Raw genomic sequence first — 15383 nt, 5'->3', positions numbered from 1 at the left:
CACCACCCCTGTGCCGTGCACAGCACGGTGCGCAGGGCTCAGAACACACCCCCACCCCACCCTGGCCTTTAACTCACGGAGCAGGACGTGGTATTTCTCCAGCTGCTCAGCTTGTGCCCGCACTGTGGCCTCGGAGGCAGCAAGCTTGTCCTGCAGCTCCTGGCACTGCCTTTGGCCCTGTGCCACCTGGGAGCGCAGCTCTGCGCCCAGCCCTGGCCAGCCCCTGCCGGGAACCGAGCCCTCCACCTGCCGGGGGCAAGATGGGCTGTCAGCTCCCCATTTCCACCCTCATCCCCATCTCTATTTTCATTTCCATCCTGGTTCCCTGTGCACTTACATGGCTCCCGTCCCCTCCGCCCAGGCTGCCAGGGCAGGGTCTCTTGGCCATGTCATCCTGGGCTCGAGCCTCCAGCGCTGGGCGTTTGGTGGGCACCGTTCCCCTCTCTGCTGGGAGCCCTTGGCCATCCCCGCTGCCTCCGGCCGGGCGGTCCCCAAGGGAACCGCGGCTCTTCCGCTGCAGCCTCCGGGGCTCAGGGGCCAGAGGGCTGCCCAGCCCAGGCTCCTCCTGCTCCCCGCTTTCCAGCAGCGACGTGGCTTCACCCATCCGCTCTTTCAGCTCCGCGTTTTCCAGGCACAGGCTCAGCATCGCCTTCCTGGGGGCACGAGGCACAGTAAAGGACAGGCAGAGGCCGGGATGCAGGGTGGCCCCTCCGGCCACTGTCCCCCTGGCTCCAGAGCCCCGGAGCTCTTGCCTGATGTGGGAGACAGAGGAGAAGCCGGCTTCCTCCAGCTGCGCCTTCAGCTCCCGCAGCTCCTCCTCAGCCCGCAGCTCCCGTTCGCGCACGGTGGGTGCTGTGCTCCTTTCGGTGCCCCCACTTTCCTTGCGGGCCCGGGGGTTGCTCTATAGGCACAAAGACAGAGGATGACAGGGACGTTTCCCAAGGGGCTAGGACGCAGTTTGGCGGTGGCGCAATGCCCAGCTCCGCCACCCCTGTTCCCGGCGTGGCGCTGCGCCGACTCACCTGCTGGCTTGCCAGCCCACGGGCTGCCTCCTCCTTCATGCTGTCGGTGAAGTTGGTGCTGGCATCGGTGTGCGTGCCTGCGGCCCGACCTAGGGGACAGCACAGCACACAAGGCGCTCAGAGCAGCAGCACTGGCAGCGCTGCCTCTGTCCTCTCCTCCCTGCTGGTGCCCATGGTCACTGCGGGCAGCCCCAGGGCACGTATCTGCTCTCAGACACCCTGGTGCTGGGTTACTCCCGGCCGGACCGGGCTTTCCCTGCTGTCCCTGGGTGCTGCCACCCCCTCTCTGCACACTGGACCCCGTGCTGGCCCATCACTGAGGGAGGGGACAGCCCCGGGGATGGGAGCACAGCGATGGCTCCTGCCCCATCCATGCCTTTGCTTGCTGCCCTGACAGACAGGCACACGCACCACCCACCCTGCAGCCGCTTCACAAGCCACAGCCAGCAGCAGCAGCAGCACAAGCTTGGGCAGGGAGCCCTGCTGGACTGCCCCAAGCCGGTGGGAGGATTGGGGTGCACACACCACCACCACCTGCCCAGGCAGGGGCAGCTCAGGAGCAGCCACCCTCCCCACAGCACCCAAGCCGTGCTGTCAGGCATAGCCTGGGGCTCCCTGCAAGCCCTGTGCTGGCTTTGCAGAGCTAAAGGGACACTTGTATCCCTACATCTGCATGGGGAGCTTGGGCGGAGCTGGGGCCATGCTTTTCTGCTTGCACACAGCTCTGTTCCTGTTCCTTTGGTGCCAAACCCTGGGTGAGGACTCAAACCCCTTGTCCGGGCAGCTGGGAGATGGCTGTATCCCCAATCCCTCCTCTCCCCAGGGGGACAGATGCTTAGACAGGGCCCAAGACTATCCCTCGGGCTGTGAAGGGCCAGGTTCCACAGCTGCCTGTGCACCAAAGGAGAGGTAACTGCTTTGCCCGCGGCCAAATCCATCACCATCGACTCTGGAACTGCCAGGCAAGGCAGAATACAGAGCAGGGAAACACAGAGAGATGCTGTCAGGACAGATGCCAAGCATCACTGCTGAAGGGGAAGCCAGCAGGGATGCATCTGGGTCTCAGGAAGAATGGCCAAGGACCAGCCAGGAACGTGCCTTGCAGCAGGGCAGGCTTTTGCACTGTGCTCATAGATGGGGACACACCCACGAGACCCACGTGTGCCATGAGGCTGCAAAAATGTGGGGCACCTCACTGCTGAACCTGGGTAGGCATCACCCTGCGTAGTGGAACCTGTCCACGGAAGCAGCAGCGTCCCGGGGAGCAGAGAGAGCCATCACTGCCCCCGGGAGCAAGGCCAGCCATCACTGTCACACAAGGAGAAAAGCTGTTCGGGGAGCGAATCGCTCAGCGACAGCAGCAGCGCGGGGAAGCAGCTCCTGTAGGTGGCACTGGGCACAGCCAAAGCACAGCCCCGTGAGCCCCAGGGACAGAACCTGCTGCTTGCTGAAGCAGCCAGGGCGACAGCAGTGCCTCTGGGGCCCGGAAGGGTGAGGGCATGCAGACCGTGGGCCGCAGACTTTGCTGGGGGCTGAGGGCCACAAGGCTCTCAAGGTGGGTCACCGTGGCTGAGGCACCACAGCAGGGTGACACACAGCTGCTCTGGGAACATGGGAGAGCCAGCTCTCGTGCCAGGGCACAACATCCCACTTCTCACCACTGCCCACAGCTCCGCGCGGCCCCCAGCGCTCCGGGGCTGAGGAGTAAAAGGGAGCGCAATTCTCAAGGAAAATGGACCCCAAAACCAACTAAAACCACGGGGCAGAACAGGGAGCCGGCTGAGGAGCAGAGGTGTGTGCACGCAGGGCAGCTGTGCCCAGGCTGGTGGTCACCACGTGCTTGAACTCCCCACCGCAGCAGGAGCACACCGGGCTGCTCAGCTCTGTGTGTGCCACCAGCACAGGAGACAAGAGATGCAGCCACAGCTCTACTTTTCCACAGACTCCTCCCGCTTTCAGCCCAGCCTGAAGGCACAGAGAATTAGTTACACACTTGCAAATTGTACACGGCCCACGAGCACGGGACGCTCGGGTACATGGGCTGCACAGGAGCCTTCATGCTGCTGGGAATAAGGGACAGGAAGCAAGATCCTTGGGAAAGTTCAGAGAGTCCACAAAGACTACGAGACAGCACAAAGCACTGCACAGTTTGACAGAGGGTGATCTCAGGCAGGGAATGCTCAGCCAGGACTATCAAGGGATAAGAGAAGGCCTTAAAGAACAGGCCAGAAAAGCTGGAGCACCTGAGCCTAGGATAACACTGCCCCAAAGGGGCACTTCACAGCAGTGATGCTAACAGAGGCAGGGACATACCTACAGCAAAACAGACACAGGTGGAGAAGGGAGATGCCTGAACACCAGCCAAGACTCCTCTCAGGCCATGCCAGTGAGTCTGGGCTGGGTCCCAGGCTCCATGGTGCTCAAGGGACTGGGAGCCAGCTGGGCATCAGTGCCAGGATGGCAGAGGGAAAATGGAAAGAACAGGGACACAAAGGCTTCTACAAAGTGAGAAGCAAAAGGATGAAGAGAAGATAGTGCTACACGGAGAAGTGAGAAGAAGGGAATGAGATGAAACACAAGAAAGGAAAAGCTAACAAAGTTCAGAGCTGCCCAGCAGCTCCCAGCTGTGTCCCTTCAAGCCACAGGGGAACTGCTGTGGCCACAACGCAGCTGAGTGCTGACCCAGAGGGGCAAAGGGGAGCTCTGCTGCCTCCCACCCCGCGGGCACAGGGAGGAGAAGCCCTCAGGGCACACAAGGCACGGCACAGGCGGTGCCAGCTGAAGCAGTTGCAAGGAGCCATGCAGCAGAGCAGTCTCAGGTGCAAATGTGCAGCCCAGCACCACAGAGCTCTTCTGCTCCACCTGCCCCTAGCTCAGCCTCCCCAGCAAGCAAAAACAGGTGCTCAGAGGTGCAAAATTTGCTCCTGCCATTTTGAGAAGTGATTGAGTACAAGACAGCAGATCCACTGTCCACTGGAAGCCCTGGTCATTGGAGGGTTGTCCCTAGTGTTTTTCAGCTTTCACACGAGCTCCCACATTCCCAGAGAAGGTGGAAGAGGGCCTGGAAAAGGTATGCGGTGGCACCGAGGGGGACAGACCCCAGCACCTCAGAAACAGGGTCGTGTCCATGGCCCAAGGGGCACAGGGAGCATGTAAGGGATATGTACACATACGAGTAAGGGAGCAGACCCAGCCCAGACCCTGGGAGCAGGGACAGGTCTCAGTCCCCCTGAAACCATCTGTCAAAAAGAGGAGGACACTCTCCCATGAAGGCACTCGCAAGTTAGGTTTAAACAACTAACAATTAGGAAAAAAGAGCCAGTCAGTAAAACCATCAACACTGGAGTAGGATTTGGTTTAAGCATAAACTGAATTGCTGGTTCTACACTCAAGTCTTGTGTAAAAGGCCCAGGCAAGTGTCCCCAGGTCTTGAATTCTCCATCTCTGGAACACACTTTTCCATATACACTGTCTCCCTGTGGGCCAGCCACCATCAACCCAAGGCGTGGGTGTCACTGGGTAAGAAAAATGGTGAGGGAACACAAAAACTCACACTCATGCACTTGGGAGATGATCGAAAACATCTGGTGTTTCCTTCAGAGATAGGGAATCTTTATTTGGCCCATGGTGATGGGAAGAGAAGGGAGATAGAGGGGAATAACTAAAATGGAATGATTTGAATGTGCAAATACATCAGTGGCCACCAGGGTGGGTCAGACAGGAACATACACGAGACACAGGTGGATTGCACTGATCGCCGTTTCCAAAGCAGCTCAAAAATAAAACAAAAAAAAAGGAGCCCTGCACCAGTTCTATCGTACCATCACTAAGTACCAAAGCTCAGAGTCAGTGAGACAGGTTAGTGAACCGTTTCCGTGGCAGGCGGGCGAGCGCCAGTGCTCAGAAGGCATGCTGGGGTAGGACTCTCACACGCTCCTGTTCCCCACCTCCTATGGCGCCCTGTGTCTCCAGCCTGCTCAAACACTCCAAGCTTCTTCCAAGAGCTTCTTCCAGCTGTCCCCGGAGCTCGTGGACGCCTTCCAGCTCCACCTGCAGGGCGTGGTCTCTCGCAGCGCTGAGCGGACGCGCGGCACAGGAGGGAAGAGGGTTAGACCGGCTGCAGCCAGAGCAGCCCGCACTGGCCCCGCCCTCGGGGACACCGAGCCAGCCACAGCGCCGGGGCTCCCAGGCAGCTCAGCCACCTCCTGCCTCACCTCCAACCTCCCCAGAGCACAGCCACCCCCAAAAAAGGTCCCAGCCCGTGCTAGGGGCTTGGAGTCGCAGCTGTTCTGCAGTACTTTCCCAAGCACTCCACTTATGTGCTCCCTTGCTATCAGGTAGCTCAAATATCCCAGAGGCTGCAGCCCTGTGAAGGGCAGGGGATTAAATCAGGGGGCAGGCAACTGCCTGGATAAGCACCTAGAGGGATCCTTATCAACCCAACAGTTGGTTGAGAATTTGACAGCAGTCTCTGAAAGGTGGCCAAGTGTGGGTGGGAAACTGAGCTGGGAAAAGATAAGCCAAGGAACAGAGATGGAAACCCCATGGCAATGGGGGGAGTTTACGGAGCCATTAAAGCTGCTGCAGCCTCTTCAAGGGAAAAAGGCAGCCTAAAACTTGGACTCTCAAAGAGGTATTTGGCTGATCTTTTGCCTAGACTCCCTCTTCCCCCACTGAAAACTCTCAAGACTTGCAGAATGATCCTTGCTTCAGGGATTGCCCCACTGGCAGAGCAGGGCAGCACAGAGCCAAGGCAGCCTCACTCACCTGTCTGGGTGTGTGTGAAACTTCACCAGGCTGCCATAGAGCTGCCTCTCTGCCTGGAGAGCCTCATTTAACCGATTCCTCTCAGCCACCAGCCCTTCCAGCATCAGTAACAACTGCTTGGAGAGAAGAGACAAGGTGCAGCTCTTAAACAGAGACAGAAATCAAAGGACGTTATCTAGCTGTCCCTGACAAACTGGGGTTTTTTTCTTTCCTCTCTTGCTTGTGTCCAAGTTGATCCATGTCATCCCTGGACTCCCAAAAGCCTCTGCTCTTTGGACAAGTGCTAAAGAAAGCTGATCTTCTCTGTTTTCCTACAACCACACACAGCCAGCTTCCAAGAACAAGCACATCCTGGCCTATCTAAAGGCTGAAAACAAAGCCTCATAACCGAGTGCCAACAGAAATACAAACACATGCAAGCTTGCCCCGCTGGCACACTACCTGTTGCCTTCTGTTTCCAGTAGCCTCCTGTCCTTGGGACTCTGCTACGGCCACTTTCTCCCGAAGCACCAGCACTTCTTGTGTCAGTCTTTCCATGGCTGGAATTTCTTCAGGATCCACCAGCTGCATCTGCAGATCCTGAAACCAAACGAACAGTAGGAGAGCTCAGTGAGGAAGGGATCAGTAACAAAGACAGCTGGGCCTTTGCAAACCTCCCTGGAATGCAACTGCCAGAAGTTTCCATTGTTTAGAAAGATCCAGGTCTTCTAAGAAAAAAATGCCGAAGCACCGAGAGTGGATTAGGCACAGAGCAGAGTGCTCAGTAAGAACCAAGAAGGGACACAAGAAGGGTGCATTCTGATTAAAAGACTTGAAGGAGGGTGTTTGGTACAGAAAGAGCAAAAACACCAAATAAGAACAGTCTGGGAGTTTGGGGCCTTTACCTTCTGGCCAAAGGAACCCAGAGAGCAGTAGGCAAGCCAGCAGCAATAGCACCTGGTTTAGCCACGTTGCTCTGAGGATGTGGGGGACAAAGAGACTCCTCTGCAGCCTTCCCAGGTGGAACTCCCCCAGTCTAGCACAGCATCTCACCTTGATGAGGTCTTCTTTCATCTGGATGCTTCTGGTCAAGGACTCGATATCTGAGGCCTGCACCTGCAGCTCCTCCTCCTGTGTGGCCACGACAGACTGGAGAGCAGTGAGCTCCCGCTGCAGAGGGAAGAGAAGCCCGTCAGAGACTTCTGAAAGCCAACACCCCCTGCTGGCCCCCATTTCTCACTGGGGGTACCCTCACAAGAGTAGGGTCCAAAACCTCCAGTGAGGGGTAGTCCTAAGGTCTCCCAAAAGCAAAGGAGATCAGCACAGGCTCCATCACAAGCTCACCCTGCTTTCCCTTTCCTTCTTCGCCATTAGCTCCAGCTCCTCTTTGGCATTGACAAGATCCTTCTCCAGTTCTGCTGCTGACATTGTAACTGCAAAGACAACTTGCTTACTGCAGGAACACCGTGTGCCAGCTCAGACCCCAGGATCACACACAGTCCCTCTCTGGCACGACAGGGCCCTGATGCTTGTGCTCTCCATCACACTGTTTCTCAGTAAATGCTCTTCTTCCTCGCTTGATCTTTCAACAGCAGCCAAAAAAACCAGCAAAACCAGGCCTGCTGTGCTACCCCTGGCAAAGTTCATGTGTCTGGTTCCAAGGCAAAACCCAAAACAGTTAAACACTTGTCTCAGCTCAGCCTGAAACAAAGTCAAAAACTCTCCAGTGGACAGCATCAGATCTTGAGAAGAAACACCTCATCTCAAACCCAACAGCAACCTTTCTCTTTCCCTTACTCCCATTCTCAGACATCACCCAGAAGAGAAGCAGAGCTCTATTTCAAAATTCTCTTGTTCGACGTTCTCTATTCTTCCACAGTTTTATGTAATCATGTTTCCCCCACAGCAGAAAGCCCCAGTCATACTGGGGACCTCAGAAGAAGCTGTCCCACACTCACCTCCCTCTGTCCTGCAGCTGCTGTCTTCCTGCGGGGATCCAGCAATGGCTGTAGCTCCACAAGCTCTTTGCAGTATCTCCTGGAAACATAAAAGTCTGCAGGTTTGCATTTTCATGGGGAACACACAGCTTCCCCAGGACTGCAGCAAAGCTGCTGGCTGTTCTGCTGACACCTCTAAAATGTGAAAAAACAATGAAGAGGATATAGCCAGGCAGCAGGAACAAGTGAATTGCACCTAGAAGTTGTATGTGTGGGGAAGAGGACCTTGTTTTATTTGGCACTGGGAAGCTGCTGGCAGCAAGTGTCTTCACAGTAAAGATTAAAGATTTCACTCAATTGCAGCAAGCCCATCTTTCAACTGACACTCATCTTTATCTCAGATGCAGCCCAAAGAGACCAGGCGGGAAGGAAAACACATCCCTGGAAGTCTCTAGGGCTGGGAATAGAAACCTGTTTACAGCTGCTTAAAAACATTCAACATGTCAGCTCACCAATAAACCATTAACAGCTGCTCAAGTAGGAGCCATGGCATATGCAGCCTTGGAGCTGTGTTCAGCCTCAAAGGGGGTTTTAGCAAAGCTGCTTTAAAAATACCAACTCCAATTGTGGAAGAGACAGCAAACAGCCAGCAGGCTCTGCCAAGAATTAGTGGGACCTAAATTTAGCTCTCTTGTGCCCTCCAGAATGTGACAGTGTCAGGGAGGGGATTACAATACAGCAAGGCAGCCCAACCCAAGGAAGGAGTGGGTCAATGCTAGAAGGTCAAAGGGTGGATATCTTTCATACTCTCACATGCCCCAGGGATTAAATTACTGCTCCATCAAAACAAAAAGAGACACTGAGTGACAAAGGCTGGTGAAATCAAGATCAGAACATTCAGGCAGCATTCCTGCTCCTCAGTTTCTTCTCCTCCTATAGGAAGTCTTTTCAGTAATCCCACTTTCATTTCTATCATTCTCTGTGGTGCTCTTCTCTCTCCTACTTCTTTCTGTGGCAATCAGTTCTTTCTGAAGCCCCAAGGCCGCAGGCAGAGAAATACAGTGCATGATTCTTACTTGTATGGGTTGTTTGTCCTGCTTCAATGGCCTAGCACCAGCTGACTGGGTCCCAACAGGGTCCTTCCCCAACACGTGCTGGCGCAGCAGTTGTAGCTCACAGCTCCTTTCAGCCAAAGCCTGAGCCATCTTCTCTGCAGCCACCTGATTGAGGGGAAAAATTAGGGATAGGGCCATGACCAGGGGTAGGGTCCTGGTCCCTCTTTTTCCTTAGAGACTAAGGAAAACCATCTCAATATTTATCTGTCACTGGAGACTCCAAGTGCTCTGCAAACCAGCTTTGGTAGTCACTGCTCCTGGCCCCTCACACCCACTCCAGTGCAGCCCTCCCATTTCTGCTCTCCAGCCTCTCATGTACAGAGGAATAAACTCCTCCATTTCTCTCAGTCCTCTCCAGGGCTTCTCTTTGCTTAACAAAAGTCAGTGCCACCCACCTCAGCCTCCCACTGTGGCACTGCACAAAACTCACCCTGCTGTGCTGCTCCTTGGTGCTCAGAGCCTGCAGCAGCTCCCGAATTTCAGCATCATGCTCCGTGGTTTGATGGTTCCGGTCACTGAGGAGATCCTGCAGCATCTTCTCCTTGTGCTGGAGACGCAGGCACAGCTCCTCTGCTACCTCACTCTGCCCGGGGCCCAGCTTGCACAGCAGAGTTGCTGTAAGCTCCTGAGCAAGGGGGAGGAAAGGAGTGAGACTGGAAGTGGCTCAAGGACTCTCCAGCCTGGGTGTAGCCGAGTGAGCAGTGTCAGCAGGCACAGGTATGTCCAAGTGCCAGAAGCAGCCAGCCTCCAAACGCTGAGCGCAGCTTCAGGTGAGGCAGGCAGCAGCCTCTGGTTTGGGGCCGCTCTCCCTATGGACAAACTGGCTGAAGGCTCAGGAAGCCAAGCTGAGGCCTTACCTCCACTTCCTTGTTCCTGTCATGCAGGCAGGTCTGCAGCTGTTGGATGATCCCCTCCTGCTCCTTCTGCCTGCTGCCAGATTTGGCCTCAATCTCCTCTTTGAGCCAGCGGAGGTTTTGGCAGGTTGCTGAGACCTGCTCCAGTTCCAGGGTTTTGGCTTTCAGGAGGCTCTCCAGGCTCTGAGTACCACAACAGAAGCAGATCAAGCAGGGACAGAAACTTAATCCTGAATTAAACAAAACTGGAAATACTCTCTCTACTGCTAGCAGAGTCACACAGATTCACCCATCTGCTCCAGGTGTCCTCCAGGCCCAGCCCAGAAACAAGAGTGCCTCAGGAACCTGCCCCACACACAGGGCCAGGAAGCCAAACACCTGCAGACACTGTCCCCAGGGCATTCACAGGAAGGTGTGTTTAACACCACGTCCCCACAGGCAGGCTGGGCTGTGCAGGCCCAGGTCCCAGCACTCACATGGATGGTGGCCTCGTTGCTGCGGAGGACACTGCGCAGCCTCTCCAGGTCACTGCCGCGCTCCCGCATGGACACACGCAGCTGTTGCAGCTCCTGCTCCTTCTTCTCCAGGGCACAGAACTTCTCATCTACTGCTCGCTGTGTGACAGAGGGGATCATTCAGAATGGGGTGGTGGGGCTCTGCAGCCAACACTCTCTGTATGTTGGATTCCACAGGCTTCAGCTCGCCCTGCCAGGGGGACTCCTCTCACAGGATGAGCCATGAAGAGCATGCAGAAGATATGGTCGCCCCTGGGGTCAGCCTGGGGCTGAAGGTAAGCCAAAGGCTGAGCCTCAGGGACAGCTGAAGCATTACCTACAATATGTGCTCACCTCCAGAGCAGCATCCCTGTCACTGACACGCTGCTGCAGTTTCTCCAACATGGCATTCATGGCTGCGGGGCTCTTCTCCAAGCTTTGCTGGCATTGCAGAAGCTCCCTGGACTCCTAGAGATCACACACACACCCCCTAGTACAACTGACAGTACAGAAATCTCCCCCACCCCCAAGAGCAGCACACAGGGATAACTACCTCCACCTGATGCTTGCTCTAGCCTTCATATTAAAGGGTGGTAGTGCCAGCACCTGGGGCTGGCTGACTAGCCCCTGCCAGGGCTCACCAGGCATTGCTGTGGGCTGAGGTACGCAGATACCTGTGCCTTATTCCTTACCTTGGGGGCCCAGAAGCCTCTCCTTACTTCCTTTCTTCAAAGGACAAGCATGAAAGCTACTTTTGCATGGCCAAATACCAAAGCAGGATCAGGGACTCCATTTAATTATGCTCAACTCAGATCTTTCTGCATCTCACCTGCAGAAGCTGCTCCTTGTGAGCCAGCTGCTGAGTCAAACGCTGAACTCTCTGCTCCTGGGCCTGCAGCTCACGGCTCTTCTCCCACTCCAAAGTCTCGATCTGCTGAGCCTTGTCCTGCAGCTCTGCCTGCAGCTGCTGTACCACAGCACGCAGCTCCTGCAAGGAGAAGGCACATATCTTGGAATTCAGTCATCCACAAAACCATAAACAGTAGGCCAGTCTGCGGAAGGGCTGTGGGAACAGCTATCTGCAATGCTACAACTTTCATATCTCAAAACACACTGCCATGGTGTTTGAATTTATTTCATTGCCCAGGGTATCCATCCATCTAAACCCCATGCTGTGGCCACAGGCAGAGCTTTAGTCAATCACAGCTAAGCTGTGCAGCAGGGGACACGAACATCACAAAAAGACATGGGACATTTGCACCATGGGACATTTGCCAGTGATGTTCAAGTGACAACATACCCACTATCAAGGGTCTTTGCTGATTCTTAATCCTCAGCTATGACACTAAGGAGGCTGGAGAATTTTCCCTGCCACATGTGACAAGGGGTTAGGCAAGTGTGCCCAGTCTGCTGTCAGCAGGAATTATGAACGAGAGCGGAGTATTGACCACCTCAGTGCTTCTTAGTCATGTAAACCCAGAAACTTCCAGGCTAAGTGCCTGCCATACCTGATTGTGTTTCCAGGCTGCCTCTTTCTGCTGCTCTTCCTCATGGACTGTGGTCTCTAGGAGCTGGGTTGCTCTCTTGGCTTCAGCCAGCTGATGCTCTTTCTGGTGCTGAGCTCTCTTCAGTCTCTGCACCTCCAGCTTGGTGCAGAAAAGTGTGTTCTGAAGATCGAGCGGTGACATTTGCTGCTCCTGGGGTGACAGTGGGCTCTCTGACACCTACCAAAAAGCGGATTCAGAGAAACTCAAGAGCTTCTCTTTACGTGAGGGATTAAAAACCAGGATCCCTGCAGAATGAAACCTGATGTATCTGAGGCCTTCCAGGACATACCTGCAGCTGTCCCAGATGGTTTCTGTGCAACATGTCCCGCAGCTTGGCCATGGTCTCATTCTGCCCTTCAATGATGTGGTACAGCTCCTCTGTCTGAGCCCAAGCACAGGAAGCCCAGTCAGTGGCAAACCAAGCACAAACTCTCCCATCCCAAGCCTCCAGCCTGGATGATGACACCTCAGCACCACATGAAAGAGGCTTTGCAAGAAATAATGTACTGAGATGCAGGATGCCAAGCAGTGGCTCAAGCATTCCTTCTCAGCCACTGCCCACAGGGCTAGAGCACAGTTCACAGCGTTTTTGTGAGCACCACCCTGCCCACCCTAAACTATTACCTTACTCTCTTTGCTCTTCAGGGCCTCGTTCAGACTCTGGATTGTACGGTCTTGCCTTTGTGATGTTTCTTGAGCAGATTTTAATTCGAAATTCAATTCATTCAGCTTTTCCTGTAACAACTAAAGACAGAATTAGGTTGAGTTTATTTAATCCTGCTTAATGCTCTATGTAAACACCCTTAAGACTCCCTCCACGCCTTACTCCATACAGCCCTGGTGTTGACCACATCGAGATCAACGTGGCTCCCTCTAGAGTCTGTAAACACGGTTGGAGCTGGGTGGGGACCGGTGAGTAAACACAAAGGCCCTTCACAGGACTTACTGCAGTGCTTCTGCTCCCTCAGGTGCAGGGCAGAGGTTCCAGGCTTAGGTTCACAGACCACACTGCCTCCCACACACTCCAGGAGAGTCTCACTCAGGCTGCCCCACAGCCCTCCCTCCCAGTTTCTATCATTTGTTTCTCTTTACTCCAAAGGAAAGGGACTGCTTCAGCCTAAAATCCCCCCAAAAATCTGAAAGCAAAGTATCAGCAGGAAGAAGCTCCACACTCACTGATCAAATCAGTGGCTTATTTAGCATTAAGCTCTGGCTTCAGCACAAAAGACCCTGGCCACTGCCAGCATGCCAACAGCATGGCTGCAAAGCAAAGGGGAACCTCTCACCAGTCTCCATGGCTGGTTTATGACCTGAGAAACCTTTGCCTTTGACACTCTCACCCTAAGAGAACACCACCCACTCAGTTTCAGGACAGTTTGCTGCTTTCACCATAAAGCCCATGACACAGGACATGTTGTGCAGTTAAACAAGTGCTTATTAGCAGTTTTAAACATGCTGCCTGCTGGCAGTCTCAAAGCTGATGATACACTTCTTCCTATGAACTTACTCAGGACTCAACCTCTGGAGCTGGAGCTGCCACATAATTTCCTCCTGTTGTTCATCCATTGATACACCTGTCCTCTTATCTCTGCTCTGAGACACTCCCCCTAACCTGTTTCAACACTTCTAACTGCAATTACTGGGCCCTGGGTCTCTATTTCCGTCAAGCTCTGCAGTCCAGGCAGCACTTTATGGCCATCCCCAGATTTAAAGAAATATTCCATCCCAGGTTTTTTTTCCATATTTAACCTGAGCATTTTTCCAGAGGATATAATTTACCTTAGAGTTCAAGAGCATAATTAAGAACAAATACCCTTCTCAACATGTGTTACTATTGATCTGCCTCAAGAGAACTCAAATACATGTTTCTTTCCCAAGTATTTAAATGGAAATGAAACCAGGACTCCCTCTCTCCTACACCACGCTCAGCCCATGCAAATCCAAGAGACAAGGAAACAGCCCTGTGCATCTCCTTCACCAGCTTCTGGAAGACTCACCAGGCAAGTGGAAAGTTCTTTCAAAATAATGATTTGCAAAATTAAATATGGAAAATTTACACAGCCCAGCTGCAGAAAAAAAAAAAAAAAAAAAAAAAAAGGCAAATGCCTTTAATTGAAGCTGACAGACAATTGTGTGACTGTGAATCACACAACCTTGCTGGGAGAGAGGTGCAGGTACCTGCCTCCAGCCAGGCCAGGAGCCACCCTCTGACACTAACCACATCAGACTCACTAGCACTGGATGTGCTCTTCATGAAGAAATACCTTGTTGGCAGCTTCAAAGTGCTGGATTTTGCCCTGCAGCTCTGCTGTATGCACACTGGACACGTGCTCCCCTGCTGCAGTGCTACCTGGAGCTGGCTGCTGCTGTTCATCCTGCAAATTCTGAAAGGAGAGAAACAGTAAAAAATGAGAGAATGGATCAACTCTTGCACTGGCTTCTTCTCTTTAGCTGTCAGCCATCACAGACCCTGCAGCACGGGTTTAAACACGCCCTGTGTGCTTTTCTAGCTGGCTCTGAGACATCATTCTGCTCGTGTCTCCCTTCACCGGGGTGGCAAGCTGGCACCTGGCAGCTCTCTGCCTCATCTGCCACATGTGCCCTGGTGCCCCAAGGCTCTGATTGGGCTCCCTGTCTCTCCTCACTGCTGCACCACGAGCCCAGCAGCTTGTTTAGCTCTAACCACTGTCTGTGGGCTAATATTGGATCTTCTCCCCACACCCAAGCCATATCCCTGAAACCTGCTCTCCTTCCCATGTGCCCTGCTGGCATTTTAAAAAAGCTTCAAAACCCGCACTGAAATGGTTCCCATGTTCTGCTGAGCTTCTGTGTCTTTATCAAGCTTACAACCTTAAATCCTTCCCGCCAGCTCCCCTCCTGCCACGACCTAGCAGTAATCCTGCTCTGAACCCCTCCACTTGTGATCTTCTGGGCTCTCCTTCACCACTTCCCGTGTTCCAGCACCCACACCGTGTACAATTCCTTGCAGCTCCTCAAACAGGAGCAAATTCAGTGCCACAGCTAAGATTTTTTTTCACGACACATACCCATTTATTGGGAAGGTAAACAGCCTACTTTGTGACACGTGGCCTGCCAGAGCCGGCTGGCTGAGCACAACACTAATCCCTTGTCATCCCTCCTTACAATTTTGCTGTCCCCCGCCCAGTGAGTTAACTCCTTAGGGCAGCACTCCATCCCAGTCACCCTCTGTAGCCCTCACAGGGCTCCTTCAGTATTCCTAAGTATTATCAGTGACACAAGACTGACTGCACTACTGCACTGGTGCCTGCTCTAGAAGGGAGCCCTGGAAAGGGCTGCAGGGATGCAGCACGGAGGCCGTGGAACTGTGGCAGGGCTTTTTGGAGCACAAGCACCAGCTCCAGGCAGTGCAGCACAGCCACAACAGTCAGTTCCAATTAGCCCTGTCAGGCTGAATCCTCATCCTCAGTGGCCACAGAAACGCTGTCTGTGGGGAATCCATGCAGCACAGGGGAGCTCCCTCGGATCTGTGCACTGCCTCTCACAGACAGAAATAACACCTCCCTTTACCCTGATGTTTTGTTAGGATTTCAGTGAAAACTTACAGTCATGGTGATTACAAATTTTCTCTGCCAGAAGGCTTTGGATGAGACAGGGAGAGCTGCTGGAATCTGTCACAGCAGCTATTT

The 15383-nt window shown here is 53.9% G+C and overlaps 1 protein-coding gene across 8 annotated transcripts in view; it reads right to left on the bottom strand.

Moving 5' to 3' along the window:
* Positions 1–15383, bottom strand: part of LOC128811178 (myomegalin-like) — a 28503-nt gene that overhangs the window by 6208 nt on the left and 6912 nt on the right. For 6 of the 8 annotated variants that reach the window (XM_053984562.1, XM_053984557.1, XM_053984555.1 and 3 more), the window contains 20 exons: positions 13980–14099; positions 12340–12459; positions 12005–12097; positions 11677–11892; positions 10998–11156; positions 10523–10636; positions 10151–10288; positions 9678–9857; positions 9251–9445; positions 8782–8925; positions 7727–7805; positions 7113–7201; positions 6822–6938; positions 6231–6368; positions 5790–5905; positions 4970–5097; positions 1023–1111; positions 753–901; positions 338–653; positions 78–246 (listed from right to left, as the gene is read on the bottom strand). In XM_053984562.1, the coding sequence (XP_053840537.1) occupies positions 78–246; positions 338–653; positions 753–901; positions 1023–1111; positions 4970–5097; positions 5790–5905; positions 6231–6368; positions 6822–6938; positions 7113–7201; positions 7727–7805; positions 8782–8925; positions 9251–9445; positions 9678–9857; positions 10151–10288; positions 10523–10636; positions 10998–11156; positions 11677–11892; positions 12005–12097; positions 12340–12459; positions 13980–14099 (2869 nt within the window). Of the gene's footprint in view, positions 1–77; positions 247–337; positions 654–752; positions 902–1022; positions 1112–4591; positions 5098–5789; positions 5906–6230; positions 6369–6821; positions 6939–7112; positions 7202–7726; positions 7806–8781; positions 8926–9250; positions 9446–9677; positions 9858–10150; positions 10289–10522; positions 10637–10997; positions 11157–11676; positions 11893–12004; positions 12098–12339; positions 12460–13979; positions 14100–15383 lie in introns of those variants that run through there. The other 2 variants (XM_053984556.1, XM_053984563.1) reach the window with 2 other exon arrangements.

Source organism: Vidua macroura, chromosome 9 (assembly GCF_024509145.1).
Source record: "Vidua macroura isolate BioBank_ID:100142 chromosome 9, ASM2450914v1, whole genome shotgun sequence".
NCBI classification, from domain to species: Eukaryota; Metazoa; Chordata; class Aves; order Passeriformes; family Viduidae; genus Vidua; species Vidua macroura.
Note: the sequence above shows the minus strand (reverse complement) of the source record. Positions and strands in the feature narration are given on the sequence as shown.